Source organism: Podarcis bocagei (genome assembly GCF_964188305.1).
Source record: "Podarcis bocagei genome assembly, chromosome: 1".
Classification (NCBI taxonomy): domain Eukaryota; kingdom Metazoa; phylum Chordata; class Lepidosauria; order Squamata; family Lacertidae; genus Podarcis; species Podarcis bocagei.
Genome location: NC_138125.1, coordinates 42,831,679 through 42,850,321, shown reverse-complemented (window position 1 = coordinate 42,850,321; position 18,643 = coordinate 42,831,679). Strand labels below are relative to the sequence as shown.

The following is an 18,643-nucleotide window of genomic DNA, read 5'->3' as shown; positions in this document are numbered from 1 at the left end:
AGAGGTCTCTATAGGAACTTGCACTTTCCTTTAACAATTATATGCAAAAGCACCAAAAACAGTTGGCACAATACAATATACTTAAAATTGATCATATTGATTCCAGAATACACATTTTCACATTATTATACAGTGAGTTTAAATAATATCCAATACCCCTGCAAAAAATTCAGTCTTTTGCAAACAACTCACTTAACCGTCAAGTTATTCACAACATTGTTTATTTCTATAGCTGTGGAGAAACCCTTTCTTTCCTGCTTCTCTAGCTCTTAATGAAAATATTTTTTACTTCAGTGGAAGCAATGACAAATACACAATAACTCTCATGAAATGTGCTGTGTTATCTCTGAACTATGCAACACTATATTTTACAACTGTATTATTACCATACTAAGCTATGAATGCGGATGATATGATAGAGATGCAGCCTAACACTCAAGCTGCGCACTCGTACATTATTGAAGACCAAAGCAGAATCATCATCCAAAGCCCTAGTCCAGGTCCATTGACCCTGGGAAGCACATCTGGCAATAATCAGGATGAGGGCCTTTTCTGTTGTGCTGCCCATCCTAGGGAATGGCTTTCCATAGACCCCATGACTGTATTGTTTTAGATGGCTAATAAATAAAATATATTAGGCTGTTTTAAAAGGTTTCTGAGCAGTTGTTCTCTTTCTGCTGGCTTACTTTTGATGTCTTAGTTTCAATGGGTGTTTTGTATTTTGTTGTGGGGGTTTGGCCTTGGTGACAATATTTGTGATTTTAATGGAAATTGTTATATATTTTACTATTGTTTCGTGTTTTTGGATTGCAGCTGCTTTGCGTTTCTTTGAAATTTAGGCAGGGTATAGATAGATAGATAGATAGATAGATAGATAGATAGATAGATAGATATTAACAAATGCATACATAGACATTCTTATAGTCCATCTTTAAATTGCATGAGTGCATGAGTTAGTGCACTATTGAACTACAATAATCCATGTGTCCCATGAAGCTTTGCATCTTGACAGGTCTATAGTCAATAATGCAAAGCTGGCTGTTCAGCGTTTGCTGGAATGTATCTTAATGCTGCTTTGCACCTTAATATTAGTTCCCAACTGAGCCCCATATGCACCCCATATAAACCACATTCCTTCTTCACTTCAGAGGAGGGGACATTTCCATACAAAGCACACTTGAAGCATATTTTCCCTCTCAAATAATTCTGGTCACTGTAGTTTGATAAGGGTTGCTGGGAATTGAAACTCTGTGAGGGGCTAATGTGCTTCAAATGTGCTTTAAAGATATAGTGTGGGGAGCTGGTGGGGAGCTCTGGGTGCACATCATATTTCCAATACTTGGCAATACAGTAAATCAGGGTACTGGGGTAGAATTTCTAGGCCTTTTAACATTTTAAATCATGAACTTACTAAACTCCTATATAAATATCAGTTTGTTTCCATATAAGTTATTTTCACCGTAGTTTGTACATCCTGACTTCCCATTGCCGTTGTTTTCTTTCTGTCCCATCAGTTTATTTTGATAGCTGATTTTAATTGCAGTTCTCAGACCAGTTACTCTGTAATTATCCCAGTTACTGCCTTTATTTTGTCAGATCATCATCTCTACTGAAATGCTCGTGTTGTCGTAAGTAGTCTGCGGTATAAAAAGAGGCACTATAATAGCCATTATGTATACAACATTTCTATCCAGACATATCCTCAGCAAACTCCTGATAGAGGTACCTACTTTGTGCTAGGGATTTAGGCATTCAAGTAGTGCCACCCAAAAAACACAGGACAGAAAGGTAGGTGATTTTACTCCTCTCTCTTTTTCAAATTGCTGTTGTTGCTTTTGACTGGCATGGGTTATGTGATCCATGGAGAAAGGTGACTCAAACTATTCAATGAGTATATGTTTGTAAGGTTATTGATGCAAATTGTGTAGTGTTAAATGCTAGCTGAAATACATGTTTCACAAGCAGGACCTGTTGCATCTTTAAGCAGTACCATATCTTTTTTAATACTGGCAACCTAACTCATTGATTTCAAATGATTTACTGCCAATAAATACATTTCAAGATCAGGGTGGAAAATCTTAGACCTAAAATGAGGAACCTATGGATAAATTAAATAAAAGTAAGTGCAGGGCTTTTTTTCTAATAAAATGTTTAGGGGAACTCTCATTTCCCTACTCATATTGAAATGCTGCCCCTCAATGAGGTCAAATTTAGATTCACAAAATGTTTAGGGTATGTGTACCCCTGTGTAACCCCAGAAAAGAAGCACTGGTAATGTGTAGTACTTAACCTCATTCATAAGCAAGTTTCAGCTCATAACTTAAGATTGCAGTCCTGAACTCCTATACTACAGAAATCAAAAGGATTAAGATGTTGCTTAATGTGCTGCAAAACACCTACACGGAAGGCAACTCACAGTGCAATCCTAACCATGACTACTCCAAAGTAAGTCATATTGAATTCAATGGGGCTTACTCCCAGGTAAGTGAGGTAGGATTGCTGATTCACAGTGTAGGAAATAAAATGCAACCCACACAGAATCATAGGATTGTAGAGTTGGAAGGAACCGAGAGGGTCATCTAGTCCAACCCCCTGCAATGCAGGGATCTTTTGCACATTTGGGTGCTAAGATAGTTCTTCAGAATGGTAATAAAGAAGCGATTTTACCTTTTTCTTAGAAGCCATACATCGGATTGCATCAATATACTGCACAGGATTTTAAAAATAAAACTCCTTCAGAGCAACTTCAACATGAACAAATAAAATGCAAAAAGACAATTAACTAGTACCCTTGTTTGTAGGCAATGTAAACATCTCTGACAAACTTGGTACCCCCATTGGCTTCTTAATTTGCAAAAAAAAACCAACCATACAGTTTACATCATATAAGCCATCTCTCAGCCATAGAAAAAGAACAACACTAACTCAAACAATGTTCATGGCCTCACAACTAATTCCAAGAGCAAATTTGTCCATTGAGAAAAAAATCTCAGACATTTATCGTTGGCCAGTGGTACTTGCCTTCCTTTTGTTTCCATCCAGTTTAGAAACAATTCTGTACGGGAAGTGATGCAAGTGTCATTCTATTGGAGACCTATAACTAAACTGGACAAAGCCTTAGAAAAAATGTGCAGGAAGGCATAATGTTACTTTCCAGGTAGTGGACCTAATGAATGAAGGGTCTGTTCCATACCCAACCATTAAGGTCTGTTGGTGTGCCATTTTATTTGGCAAATATGTGGAAGGAAACTTTCTATGACAGCAACATAAATAATGCTCTATTTAGTAGTCACAGACAATTATAGAAATGTTCATCATTGTGGCTGCTTTCTTCATGGCCATAGGCATATCTTTATCACCACACAAATTGTGCTTCTTTTGTCTCCAGACATGCAAAGCAACAACTTTACAATGAAAGACTTGCAGCCAATTTGATTTACAGTACTTGGCCAAGGTCTGCCCCCCCCCCAACACTTTAAATTAAGGCAGTTTAGTATTACCCTGCCAGTATAATTTTTCTTCCATTTTTTTCTTCTTCCACTGACAGAACAGCAACAACTTAAATGTCTTTCTGAAAGTTTTGTTACAGAGAGCATAGCAGATTGGGTTAACAGTACTATTCACATAGCACAGCCAATAGCCAAGGTGCCACAGCGTTGGAGGAATACAATCTGAGCAGAATGTGGAGACCAAAACCATGATATTGTAGGGTGTCCAAGTGATTATGAACGCTAGAAGAATGGCGCTTAAAGTTTGGGCTGCTTTGCGCTCCTTTATAAGGACCATTCTTTTCCTTTTAGTAATTTGATTGTTTATATTTGGATCCATGTTTTTGACGGAAGTCGTGTCCTTAGATAAAGTGGCAGAACAAGGAGTGATCTTTACTTTTCGGCAGCCATTGTTAGTTTCTTTGGCACCATCAGCTTTAACCACCAATCGGAACTTATAAGCTACACATTTACTACTTTTTTTAACGTGGCCTTTGGTTGGGGTTAGAAAATATTTGGGGGTCTCATAGTCATTTTCCCCAGGTTGGTCTTTGATAAAGGCTTCCTTTTTCTCCTCTTTGTGTTCATCATCCTTGCTTTTTACTGGAGACTTATAAGCTACTTGAAAGACGGGATCAGAGGCACATTTATCCTCCTCTTCTGAGGATGCATAGCTGCTGCAAGTGGTTAGCTGGTCCGCCTTAGACCAGTCATGACAAGTATTTTGAATCTGACATGCCTTTGCTGTTGCCGAAGTACTTCGGCTGGATGAAGACCATGAAGCCTGACATCTCTCCCTTTTGGCTAAATTTTGTTGCTTGCAGCTAAAGCAGGATTTTAGCAAAGCTTTCTGAGGCTTTATCATTTCGAACTCAGCCACAGAACTGGATCCTTGAAGTTCGGCCAAGTCCTTGGTCCGTTTCTCAGTCTCTCTATAAATACGGCAATACAAAATTGTCATCACAGAAACCGGGATATAGAAAGCAGCAATCGCAGTACCAAAGGTGATGATGGGTTCATACAAAAATTGAATCTGGCATTCTCCAGGCGGGACAGTTCGTTCCCCGACGAAATATTGCCAGCATAAGATTACTGGTGCCCACAGGATAAATGAAATTAGCCAAGCTAGGCCAATCATGATGCCAGCCCTTTTCGGTGTGCGTTTAGCCCTGTAGGTTAATGGCCGTGTAATAGAAAAATATCGGTCGAAGCTGATAACCAGTAAATTCATTACTGAGGCATTGCTAGCTACATAATCCAGGGCTAGCCACAAGTCACATGCTAGACTCCCAAGAGACCAGTACCCTATTAATATGTAGGATGTATAAAGATTCATAGAAAATATTCCAATGATAAGGTCTGCACACGCAAGACTGAGTAAATAGTAATTGTTCACCGTCTTGAGCTGGCTGTTGACTTTGAAGGATATCATCACAAGAACATTCCCCACTATAGTTATTAAGCTTAAAATGGCCGTCACTGTAGCAATGGTAATTACTTCCCAAAGGCTATGACCTTCTAAATGCTTATGGTTAGGGGTTGTACCATTGACAATGGTTGAATTGCTGTGCAATTTTTCTTCCATTCTTTTTCTTGGCGTATTAACATCAGTCCCTTTTAAGTTGCTTCTTCATCTGTACTTTGAAGACACCTTTTTAATGACAAATAAAGAGAAAGAAAGCTCGTAAAATAATAATGGACTTCTGCCAGATTTATTAAGCACAAGCAAATTGTAAGACCGTTGGAGTATCAATTATAAATTACAACGACTTCTAAAGATATTTAAATATTATGAATTCAAGTTTACAGGCACAAAATAGGCTTGGTAATATTTCCCAGCCAACCTTTGTTGCTATAGGAGAGCCTTCCCCAACTTGGTACACTCCAGATATTTTGGAATACAACTCCCATCATTCCTGACCATTGGCCATACTGCCTGGGATTTATGGGACTTGTAGTCCAAAAATATCTGGAGGGCACCAGATTTAGGAAAGGCTTCTGACATAAGTGAAATATTCAATATTAATTGTTGGATTCTTACTTTAACTATTTAATATGAACAATTAAATATATTTTGTATTCTTTTTCTCAAACTATTGTGATTAGAAAAATCAACTAGTATTAGTCATAGGTCCCCCATTGCAGTAGGACAACAGTGAGGCAGGGCACATTTAACCTATGATACCAATGGACTCTAGATGTGATGTTTAATGGTACCATAAATTCAGGGAACAAGTTGTATTGACAGTGTTTCACAGATAGGTAAACGCATAAAGGAACCACTATTTTAAAAGTACACACACACAAAAGTTGTGACACAGGGGTCAATCTCCTTTCAATTCAATATGGGTCCTGAAGAAATTAATTCCCTGCATTTGCTCTTAAAATAAAGCCTTGGTGTGGTTTTTAATTATACAGTCCAATGACATCTGGAGGGCCACATGTTTGCCACCCCTGCTGCAATGAAAGAAAAATTTGAAGAGTGGCATAATATGCAGAATTTTTTAAAGAAAGCAATGGAAGGCTAAAGTCCTGGTAAAGAGACAAGTGGAGTATGTGCTGTTCAGTAGCAGTAAAATTCTATTCTATTCTATTTATTTATTTAATTTGTATACCACACTACATCTGTAGATCTCATGGTGGTTCACAACATAAAAATGCAATATAAAAAGACATAATACATAATAAAAACAAGAACAAAAAATCTCACTCATTGCTTTAACAGCGACTAAAATATATGCAGTATTTCCTATTCTATGTCTTCTGTCTTTCATACTTAAATACTGGTAGCCCACTGGACTCCTCCCCTTCTTCTCCTACTCGTTGCAACTAGAATTCTTTGCAGGTAACTTTCACAACTCTTTCTCTAAAGCAAAAAATCTGGCCGTCCATTGTTGCTATTTATTGTTCTGAGCTGCAGAAGTTCATATTAAAAAATGCAGTAAGGTTCCTTCTTGATGCAAGAATGCAAAGTTTCTTCATTTCAGCTACAGCAAAAGTGGTTCCCTAAACAAAGCTATCATACGTGATTGACTACAGACTCTTAATGGAAAGGCCAACTCAGGTCATTTTCCACAATTAAAAAAATAATCACCCCTTTATTTTATAATAAGTCCTAGCTGACTAAGGACTGCAGGGGAAGAAAAGCAATGAGCTCACTGTAATGGAGGAGTGACTATTAATCATATTTGGCTGTTAAGATCTTAAAGTGTCACCTATCTGCATCAATTCCAAATGATCAGGTTCTCTGAGACAGTATTAGAATTAGACAGAATTATTAGACAGAATTAGTTACAAAAAACGCAACGGGTAATTAGCAACAAAATGCAGGGGAGGAATGGGAAAAGGGGAGGGGGGACCCCAGGTGAAAGGAAAATATCAAGACAGGAAGAAATTAAGGACTTAGATTTCCTGTGGTTAAAAATTAAGGAGGAACTTAAACAGAATGAAAATAATATAGAAAACAAATTAGAAGAAATGCAGGAGAGAATAGATAGGAGAATAGAGGGAGCAATAGGGGAGCTCTCGAACAAAGTCCAAGAATTAACAGTTAAAGCAAAGACTTTTGAGGAGTCCAACAAAAAGATACAGAAAGACATGAGGGAACAGAAAAGAGAGACAGAAAAAGTGAAAGAGGAGATACGAGGACTAAACAAAACACAAGAGCAGATCTGGGACAATATTGCGATGACGGAAATGCGACAAAGACAAATGCATTTAAAATTCAGAGGGATAGAAGAAGAGATGAAAGAGAACATTAAGGAGAAAATAACTAAGGAATTAGCAAATTGGCTAGAGGTGAAAGAGGAGGAGGTCGCATACACGATTGAAAACGCCTTTAGGATTAAAACGAGAACATACCAAAACAAGACTAAGAGGCCTCTTGGAGACTGCTTAGTAGTGTTTAATTCAATAGGAATGAGGAATCTGATACTCAAAACGAGCTATCATAAAAAACTAATAATAGGCAGTAGACCAATAATTGTCCTTAAAGAAATACCGGTTAGATTGTTACGAAAGAGAGAGGGATATAAAAACATAACAGGAATCCTGAGAAGGAATAACATTCAATATAGATGGGAATTCCCCGAAGGAATAGCGTTCTTCTTCAAAGACAAGAGATTTAAGTTGACCAATCCACTAGAGGTGGAAAAGTTCCTGAGGAGATATGAGAGGGAGCTTGGTAAAAGGGAGGACAGAGTGACAGACAGACAGGAAGTTGGAGGGGGGGGAGGGGGAGGGGGGACGAGGCTGCGAAGGGGGGAGGGAGGGGGGGATGAAGGGGAAGAGGTGGAGGGGGAGGAGGGTGTGGTAGAGGAGGAGGAAACAGAGGAGGAGGAAGAAGTAAGGAACTGAAGGCTAGACACAAAGCGGTTCGCTAATTTTTAATAATGTCTTTAACTTTTTTGACCTGGAATGTTAATGGTCTAAATGAGAAACTAAAAAGGAATAAAATAGAGAAAGTTCTGAGAAATAAAAAATGTGATGTGGTTTGCTGTCAAGAGACCCATGTAGCTAAAAAACACAAACATATATTGGTTAATAAAAAGTTGGGAATGGAGTTTATCAACTCAGACGTGAATAAAAAGAGAGGGCTGGTAACCTATGTTAAAGAAAAACTAGAACCCAAAATAATTTGTAAGGATGAGGAGGGGAGGATCCTGGGGATCCAAATTACTTATCAAGGGGAAAGATTTAATGTAGTATCAGTTTATGCCCCTAATATAAACAAAACGGAGTTCTTTAAAAAACTGGAACAAATGATACTAGAATTAGAAAATTATAAACTAATCCTATTAGGAGACTTGAATGGAGTCCCCGAACCCGGGATAGATAGAAGTGAAAAAAGAAGGAAAGGGAAACAGGGGAAGCTTCCAAAAACCTTTTATGATCTCCAAGAAAACTTAGACTTGATTGACATCTGGAGATTCAAAAACCCAACAGGAAAACAATTCACGCACCTTTCAGGGGTACACCAGAGCTGGGGCAGAATAGACCAGATTTGGGTCTCTAGAGAGCTCTCGATAAGATCGGTGAAATGTGAAATAGAGCCCAGAACTCTCTCAGATCACAACCCAATATTTCTGGAATTAAAGTGTAAACCATCAGGACCATACAGATGGAGAATGAACGATTACCTATTGGAACAGGAAGAGATTACCAGTAAGGCAAAGAACATCTTGAAAGAATATTTTGAGCTGAACCTGAATAAGGGAACTAAAATCAATGTGGTCTGGGATGCAAGTAAGGCTCTTCTCAGAGGCTTCTTGATTCAACAGAATAAATATAGAAAAAACTTAAGAGAAGCAAAGAAGGAGGAAATACTTAAACAACTAAAAGAAGTAGAGGGGAAATTAATAATAAATCCTGAGGATGAGAAGAGTAAACAGGTTTGCAAATTATTACAGACCCAATACACAACACTCCTAAATCAAGAGATAGAATGGGGAATAAAAACGATGAAACAAAGGTATTTTGAGTCGGCAAATAAAACGGGTAAGTTGCTCGCATGGCAACTGAGAAAAAGGAAAAAACAAAATGTAATCAACAAAATTAAGTGGGAAGATCAAATAATAGAAGATCCCAATGAGATAAAGGGAAAGTTCCTCCAATACTATGAAACCTTGTACAAAAAGAAGGAGGACGAAGACATAGATGAGATAAGCAGGTATTTGGAAAGGAATGGAGGGGAACAGCTATTAGAGGAAGAAAAGACACTATTAAATGAACCAATAACAGTGGAGGAGGTCAGACAGGTTATCAAAAAAATGAAACCTGGGAAGGCCCCAGGCCCAGACGGCCTCTCCCAAAAATATTATAAAACTTTAGATGAACATCTGGCCCCTATACTTAGTGAAGTAATTAATAACATCCTACAAGGAGGGGAAATGCCGGATTCGTGGAGAGAGGCATATATTACAGTAATACCTAAAGCAGAGTCAGGTATACTTGACGTTAAAAATTACAGACCAATTTCATTACTTAACAATGATTACAAGATCTTTGCAGGAATAATGGCAAATAGACTAAAGAAATATTTGAATAGAGCGATACACAAAGATCAAGCCGGATTCCTGCCCGGCAGGCAGATAAAGGATAATGTAAGACATGTAGTTAACATAATTGAATATCTGGACCTCAGGGTTGATATCCCTGCCGCTTTAATCTTTATAGACGCCGAAAAGGCTTTTGATAATGTGTCTTGGCACTTCCTTATAAAATGCATGGAGAAGGTAGGAATAAGAGGACCATTCCTAGAAGGTATAAGGGCAATTTATTCAGCCCAAAGAGCAAGACTAATTATTAACAGTAACCTGACGAACTCATTTACGATCACAAAAGGCACTAGGCAAGGGTGCCCTTTATCACCCTTACTATTTGTTATGGCCCTGGAAGTTATATTGAATAAAATAAGAGAAACACAGGAAATAAGAGGGATCAAAATCGGCATAAAGGAATATAAAGTAAAGGCCTATGCCGACGACCTAGTAATTACAATTGAAGACCCCATAAATGGGACAATTAAAGCTATTGAATTACTGGAGGAATTTGGAAGGTTATCTGGGTTCAGACTAAACAAAGTTAAAACAAAAATGCTGATAAAAAATATAGATGAACAATCTAAAAACAAAATCGAGCTTGAATCCGGGATAAAGACATCGAATAAGGTTAAATATCTGGGTATTTGGGTCTCCCCAAAAAATATAAACCTAGTGGAAGACAACTATAACAGAACATGGAGAGAGTGTAAAAAAGACCTAGATAGCTGGAGTAGACTACAACTTTCCTGGGAGGGGAGAATGGCTGTTATCAAAATGAATATTCTCCCAAAAATGACATTCCTATTCCAGAATATCCCAGTAATCAGGGGCACAACAATGTTTAAAGACTGGCAGAGAACCCTGTCTAGATTCATCTGGCAGGGTAAAAGGGCTAGGATTAAATATAAGTTGCTCACTGACAGAAGAGACAGAGGAGGGTTCGCGGTCCCGAACATGCAATTGTATTATGAGGCCTCCTGTCTCTGCTGGACTAAAGAATGGATAACTTTAGATAACACGGACCTACTGGACTTGGAGGGCTTCGATGCTAGGTTTGGGTGGCATGCATATTTATGGCAGGATAAGGGGAGAGTACACAAAGGATTCTCCAATCATATTATAAGAGGGGCGTTATTGGAAGTATGGAATAGATGTAAGAACTTGATAGAGAAAGACACCCCATGGTGGCTGTCACCCATTGATATCCTAGCAATTAAGAGACTAAACATGGAAGGTAAAAGGTGGACATATACTGATCTTCTGAGAAGGTCCGATAAAGGATGGGAAATTAGGCCCTATGAGGAGTTAAAAGATAAATTAAATGGATGGTTTCAATTCCACCAAATCAATGCCCTCTGGAACGAGCATAAAAAAGTTGGAATGAGTAAGAACAAATCCAAGTTCCAGTCAGAAATAATAGAGGGGAAATCTAAACTCTTATCCAAAATGTACAACCAATTATTAGACTGGGATACTATGGACGAGGAGGTCAAAGAGGTTATGATCAAATGGGCCATAGATGTAGGACACCCCCTAGAATACGAAAGATGGACAAAACTTTGGAACAAAGATATGAAGTTTTCAGCTTGTGTTGGACTCCGAGAAAATATGGAAAAGATGATGTACCGTTGGTACATCACACCAACAAAATTAGCTAAAATGTATAAAACCGGAGACAAGACCTGTTGGAAATGTAAGAAAAAAGAGGGAGACTTCCACCATATGTGGTGGACCTGCGAGGAGGTAAAGAGGTTCTGGAGCTCAATTCATGAGGAATTAAAAAAGATTCTAAAGTACACCTTTCCTAAAAAACCTGAGGCATTCCTTTTAGGAATGGTGGGGGATGAAATCAAGAAAGAGGACCAAACCCTATTCCAGTATGCTACAGTATCTGCTAGGATACTGTTGGCACAGAGTTGGAAAACACCCACTGTCCCAACAATCAGAGATTGGCAAACCAAGCTAATTGAGTATATCGACTTAGCAATAATGACACAGAAGATCAGGCAACAGAAAAACACCAAATTTATTAACGACTGGAATAAATTCCTCTCATACATGGAGACGAACTTAGGCAATATTAAAATTACAGTAGGTATAATATAAAAACCGCGAGGTAGAAATAATGGTCAACAAAAAACACTGCTGATTATATATCATTGAACTACAGCTCACGTCGAGGTGTTGGGAAGTCGAACAATGTAACAGATTTATATATTGAAATTGGATTTTGGTTATTTGTAATTTTTCTTTTTTCTTTATTTGTTGATTTCGTTTTATTGAATGATGTATATGTGTTTTTAAGCTGTTGTTATAAAATAAAGGATTTATTTAAAAAAAAAAAAAAAAAAAAGAGACAGTATTTTGCCTTACAAAAGTAATTTCTGCTGATGGGTTTGTTTCCAATACAACCAAGAGGCAAAGCAAAATGTTAGACATCGCTATAGCTTTAAAGCTTTTCAACTTGGTTCCCATGTTATGAAAGCAGTACACAGTAACTGCATGCAGTGCAAAGAAGAAGAAAAAGTACATGCAATGCCTGAGTAATACCTACATGTAGTTTGCAATTGATTGTACTATATTTGGGATAATGTTCATTTGAGCAGGGTATTTGTGACTAAATAGCCAGTTATTGAACCAGTACTATTGGATTTACTGTAAGATTTCTATCTATTCTAAGAAGCAGTGAATTCCTTTCTTTTGGATCAGCTTCCCAGAGGATACTATACAATGTTTGGATTGCTCTAAGACCATTTCATGTGCTACTAAATAGTGCTTAAATTAGGTCTTAATGCACTTTCATGGCCATAATGCATATGCATACTCAATTTCAAGATGGCTTCCCTCTCCGGATTCTGAAGCAGATGAAAGCACCTGTTATACATGAAAAAATAGTGTGCAAGAGATTCACATATAGCTTTTAGAGCTGTGTGTGAAATGGTTCTTAGAAATAATGTCTGGTTCATCCCATAAAATTGTAGCACATAGCAGAAGTGGATTTGGGGGGAGTGCAACTGGTTTGGGCGCATTTGGTGTGGAGCTTTGGGGGTGCTGCAGGGGGCGCCACAACTATGATGTAAAATGAAAGGTTATATGTCATGGGGGTGGCACTGATTTTTAATGCTGCCTCTGAAATTTGAGACCACTGCCTATAGCATCTAGAAGGCACCACTTTGACTCCCTCTGTCACAGAGCATAGGACCGCACTCAGATTACTCCATCAGATATAGAGATCAAGTGGGCACTGCATTCCTTTGCTCTGGAACCAAGCCATTAGCATTAGCTTCAGGGTTTTGTGGGACTCAAAGTACTCATGAATTCCACTTTCCCTTTCCCATTGACTATTGTTTCTGATCCTCCTCCTTGCTGTTTTGTTCCTGTCATCCTATACAGTGGTACCTCAGGTTAAGCACTTAATTTGTTCCGGAGGTCCGTTCTTAACCTGAAACTATTCTTAACCTGAAGCACCACTTTAGCTAATGGGGCCTCCCACTGCTGCTGCACCGCCGGAGCCCAATTTCTGTTCTTATTCTGAAGCAAGTTCTTAACCTGAAGCACTATTTCTGGGTTAGCGGAGTGTGTAACCTGAAGCGTATGTAACCTGCGGTACCACTGTAGTGGGGATTGGACTAGGAATGAGCTGTCAGGCAAGTAGTTAGGCAGGCAAGTAATGACTGTCAGTGAGGTAGGTGGCTGCTGAAAAAACTGGATGTGACAAGGTATTGAGCAGCTGCCTCCTTCGTTCAAAAACTGCTGCTGTCATGTCACACATAATATTGCTCCTCTTGATTGCCTTTCTGAGCATGTGCACACGATTTAACCAAGATGGTGGTAGTTTCTCAGGTCAAGTTTCTTTGTTAGTCTGTGAGGCTTGCTCGGGAACTTTGCTTAGGTTGGGCCTGGCTGCTGTTCCATCCCAGGGGAGAACTTCTCTGAGGTGCCTAAGTCCTGTGTAACTGCACTGCGCTTTGGAGAGAAGCAGAAAAGGAGGCACAGCCATTAACAAATTTTATTGTGATCAATCCTAAAACCATCCAGTGGGTTCTCACTCCCAACACAGATTTGGAGCAGCTGCATGCAATAAGCATTTCTGCTTTGATTTTAATGGCATGTTGGGCAGATCTGTCTGAGCACATCACCATGGTCACAGCTACTGATTAACATGCACAGTGGCATGCTCATGCAAAATTCACCATGGAAACTTTAAATATGTAGTGACCATGAAAGTTACTGCCAATTTTTTTTGGGGGGGGGGGCGAAGCACCTCAAAATTGTTATGAATCAGCTCCCAAGGCTAGCGTTCTGGAATCTGCATGACATATTACAGTATTTAGGATGCTGTTTATGGTTGTTTTCTCAACAGCTTAATGTGGATATATTGCTACTTTCATTATGTTCAATTGTGGATTATGTTACCTGATTTGTGAGGCATTTCTTTAGGGATTATTTCACGGGAACTTTATTTGTGAGAGAGCTGCAAGCCAGATATTACGATTGTTTACCAAGTCACATTCCAATGGTATTTACTCCCAAGTATGCAGTTTTAGGATCGAGGAGCTCTGAGCTGGTGATATCCCCCCGTTAAAAACAAATCTTATAATTAATCTTGGAAGTCTAGAAAAACCACAGCAACTAAACGATGCGGCCGCAAAGAGCGGAGGTTCTGTTGCGCTTGCATCAAATGCGCCGCGTTTGCGACCGTTTCCCGTTCCCTGCAGACGGGGCGGCGCGCTTCGCGAGGCTTCGCCGGGACTTCTGACAGGAGTCAGGATCGCCAGGCCCAAGCCTGGCGCGGCCCCCAGTTCCTCCTCTCCCGAGGGAGGCAGCCAGCTTCCCGCAGGAGGCGGAGAGGCGGGCCTGGAGAAAGGCGGCTGCGAGGAGGAGCGGGCCGGACCCGAAGTAGCTGCCATGCAGCAGCCCGAACGCGGCGGCGGCGGCAGCAGGCCCCAACGGGGAGGCGGCGGCCGGCAACCCCATCGTCGGCGGCCGGGCGGTCGAGAGAGGCCGGCGGAAGGCGCCGGAGGCGGCAGCAGCAGCGAGGCCGGTCCCGGCCGAGGAGGCGGGAGCCGGGGGAGAGGCGGGGGGAGAGGAAGAGGCAGGCGGGAGGCTCGCGGCAAAGGGCCCGCCGCGCCTGCCTCCGCCCCTCACGGTTATGAATCGGTAAGGAAAAAGAGACACACACGAGGCCGAGGCGGAGCTAAAGTAGATTCCCCCCCTCCCTCTCACGGCTTCTCTGTGGCAAAGCTTTCTTATCTGAGGCTCCGCCGAGGCTGTTACTATCTCCCTCTCCCTTAGCAACCAGATTCTACCTTATATGTTACATAGTGTGTATGTGTGTGTTTGGCGGGGGCGTGTATTATATATTTATATATACATATATACAGTGCTTTTTTCTGGGGGTAAGCAGAGGTACGCATACCCCCTAAACATTTTGTGAATCTTTGTACTTTGGTCCATTTACTGTATTTATTTTTCCTGATTTGAACTATAAAATGGTGGTTTTCATGAGTCAAAAGGAGAGTACCCCTAAACATTTTTTTTTTAGAAAAAAGCACTGCATATATAGATACATATAGTGCATGGTAGGCAAACTAAGGCCTGGGGGCCAGATCTGGCCCAATCGCCTTTTAAATCCAGCCCGCGGAAGGTCCAGAAATCAGTGTGTTTACAGGATGGCAGCCTTAGGTTGGGAGTAATTAGGTTCACCACCCTTTGTGAACAGAAATTCTGATACCCCAGTTTAAAATGTGACTCTGGGTATGGAGTGAAAAATTACCTGTATGGGGCCTATATATTGGCCAGAATAGGGTTTAAATTGGGTTGTTGGCTCCTAGCGTGCAGTGATTGCAGGTGCAAAACTAGCCTGTGATTACCTGGTCACTTCACACACAGGAACTGATGACCCAATTTAAATGTGTTGCCCACAGCATGACATCTGGTGTCATGTTTAAACCAGACCTGGCCAAGGAGACAGGGAAGTTTTCCTCAAAAAGTTGTAAAACCTGAGTGTTTTTCTTTCGTTAAGGGAATGAATCTTTGCTTGTTTGGGGACTTCAGCTGTTCTGTGGAATCTCTTCTCTGGGTCATCAGCATGCCTAAGGTGATGGCAGCTGTACAGTCAATGTTGCCTCAGAGATGGCATAGGACAAAGTGACAGACAGTTACTATTCAGAGGGAAAGCTTGGGCTGAGCTCTGGTTTTGCATGGCAGCTGGAAGAGGAACAGATTTGTGCAGTCTTGTCGGATGCACTCTAAGCACTGTGACAGCATTGTGATCATGCAGTTACCGGTACATTGACAGGACACAAAGTTGACAGCATGTGCACAGGCGATGTGCTACAAGTGTAGCTGCCAGCCACATGTGACACCTTAGTAAATATGAACGTGCTTTAGTAACACACACATAGTAATTACAAAAATAAATCATTAGCTAGATCCCCCCACCCCGAGTGTAGCAGTCTGGTTCTGGCAGTTGGCCAGTAGAGTAAAATTTAGGTTGAGTCAGTAAAATCCTGGCTAGGTGGCAGACTTCCATATTTGTAAATTATGTTTGTGACTAATTTGCTGGTTAAGCGTTCCAGGTAAATTATACTTCCCATGACTGTGATTATGCAACTTAGAATGTTGATAATATTTCAGCCCAGCATGGATCAATATTGCTCAGCTTCAGAGGATTTCTAGGGTATTCTTGATGTTAACCATTGAGTGCTTCCAGATGGGGGCTTAATGGATTATTGGAAAAACTTTTTAGAATCCCCTTAAAAGAGTAAATCTAGAAGGGGGAGGGAACATGGATGGTCATTTTGACAGTGGCACACAATAGCATTGTGTACATACTGCAAAAAAACCTTGTGTGCATAAAGAAGACCAACACCATAACAAAGACCTATCTGGAAGCACCACTATACATACTGACAACTACATGAATTCAGTGGGATTTATTTCACAGTAGGCCTGTATAGACTTCAGTTGTGTATAAAGATAGTTAATATTTTACAATTGCAATCCTATGCAGGTTGATTCTTTGGGGCTTACTCCCAGGTAAATGGCCTTACTGCTTTAGGGGTATTGTTGAGTTATGCATATTTTGTTGTAAGTCTTGTAAAACTTGAAGAAGACTTCTTTTGTTTGCCTCTAAATTTGTAGGAGAGTGATGTTATACTATTTTTGTGCTGTTCCTTTTGGATTATGGTAGATTTTGACTATAAGCAATAAAGTTCATAACAAAATTTAAATTAAGTAGGATTACCAAATGTGATTTATTTTAAGGGGTGTTCATTATTTTAGAATATTACAAGTAATGCCCTTAATTTTTTTTATAGTTCTATAGAATCACTAATATTTCAACAGACAAACCTAAGATATTTGCACAGTTATTTATAGCAGTGCAATTAAACTATTTTGGTTTGAATGTTTTTGCTTATTTTTTATGATGCTTCTATGAAGCATTTCAAGTGGTTCTTAAATTATTATTACAAAATGCAAAAAGATAGATTATTGTCCCTACTAGAGGTAGGCAGCTAATTACAGTACAGGGAATACTGAGGAAGGGAGACACAATGGTAACGTTTCTTTTAAAAAGAGGTACTGAAGTTTACTTTTAAAATTTCTTGTAATGAGTCCTACCTGGAAGCATGCCATGCATCTTGGAAACTCCGCTTCTTCTAATGTGTAGGAATAGGTTGCAGTTGTTCAGTGGTGCCTTCCTTGGTCACATGTCTTTATTGTGGCTTCTCATCCCAGGGCTAAGTTGTTGAAAACAGATTGTGTGGTTGAGCTCCGTCACAAATTAAACCCTGTTTTTAAGCCTCAAAATCTGATGTAAGTAATACCCATGCAAAATATTTTGGTTAAAAAAGATACTCTCCTTTGCATTTAAAACAGGAGTGAAAAATAGAGCCAAAGTCTATAGTCGCCTCCAAAGGTTAAAACATACAATGAAAGAACCAAGCTGAAGGTGCAAAAATGAGTGGTTAATAGCATTACTTATAGATAAATTATTTGTTTTCCTACAAAGCTGGGATTATTAGGCAAAATTACATGAACTGTTGGTTAGCTGCTTTCATACTTGTTTTAAAGTTCAACAGGCAGTACTATATCTCAATAATCATACAGTTGTACCTCAGGTTATAGACACTTCAGGTTACAGACGCTTCAGGTTACAGACTTCGCTAACCCAGAAATAGTACCTCGGGTTAAGAACTTTGCTTCAGGATGATAACAGAAATTGCGCAGCAGCAGCGCGGCGGCAGCGGGAGGCCCCATTAGCTAAAGTGGTGCTTCAGGTTAAGAACTGACCTCTGGAACGAATTAAGTTCTTAACCCAAGGTACCACTGTACAACGTTCTTGTAAAATAGGTCAATGTTATCTCAATATTTCAAATAGGGGAGATAAGTTAATGGTTGAGGTGAGATTTGGGTTCTTTCTGGTCCACGGTCTGTTCTCTTAGAAGCAACATTACCACAAGCTCTCTGTTAGCAGTTATCATTAAAATCAAATAATTTGTGAGAAGGTCACAGCAACTTCTTACAAAAGCAGAGTAGAACATAATGTGCCATGTGTAATCTCTTACGCCAAAATATACTTGGCAAATGTTTATTCAGCTTTTAGAAATCTTCACAAGAGGAGTTTGCATGCCTCACCAAGCAGCTTGATAAATCACTTTCATATTGGCCCTCCCACAATTGTTAATATTGTATATGCTTCAGTTGCAGCTTACTCTGACAGCTGCTGTTAGACTCTTTAGAAAGCTATGTTAAAGATACTTTGTAAAGATACAAGAAAGCATGTATATTGCCACACCATGTTGTACAGGTAGAAAAATATATATACATGCATTCTTATCATTCACAATGGTGTATGGAGTTACATCTGCACAGAGAAATTATGGCAGGATTTCTGAGGCAGCCCTGACTTAAGCATTTGTATTACAGGGTTGTGTCCACATGAGGGCAAAATGTTCTATACAGTATTATGTATACGGTTGGAAATATAAAATATGCATGCAGTTCCAATAATTTTTGCTCAGTGATTGGAATACAGTTTGTCCTCTGGGTATTGGGAATAACTGCCACATGCATTTGTGGAGTGATGTTATGCAGCAATAGGACATT

General features: G+C 39.7%; 2 protein-coding genes across 3 annotated transcripts in view; one reads left to right on the top strand and one right to left on the bottom strand.

The window, feature by feature from the left end:
* Positions 1 to 1,730: 1,730 nt before the first annotated feature.
* CHRM5 (cholinergic receptor muscarinic 5) overlaps positions 1,731 to 18,643 on the bottom strand; it is a 64,311-nt gene continuing 47,398 nt past the window's right edge. Inside the window, exons 2-3 of one of the 2 annotated variants that reach the window (XM_081209016.1) lie at positions 17,156 to 17,274; positions 1,731 to 5,139 (exon numbers count right to left, since the gene is read on the bottom strand). In XM_081209016.1, coding sequence (XP_081065142.1) covers positions 3,481 to 5,073 — 1,593 coding nt within the window. In that variant the 5' untranslated portion in view covers positions 5,074 to 5,139; positions 17,156 to 17,274 and the 3' untranslated portion in view covers positions 1,731 to 3,480. The remainder of the gene's footprint in view (positions 5,140 to 17,155; positions 17,275 to 18,643) is intronic. The other variant, XM_081209015.1, reaches the window with a different exon arrangement.
* Positions 14,264 to 18,643, top strand: part of AVEN (apoptosis and caspase activation inhibitor) — a 104,517-nt gene continuing 100,137 nt past the window's right edge. The window contains exon 1 of the mRNA XM_081209709.1: positions 14,264 to 14,689. Within this exon, the coding sequence (XP_081065835.1) occupies positions 14,438 to 14,689 (252 nt within the window). The 5' untranslated portion in view covers positions 14,264 to 14,437. The remainder of the gene's footprint in view (positions 14,690 to 18,643) is intronic.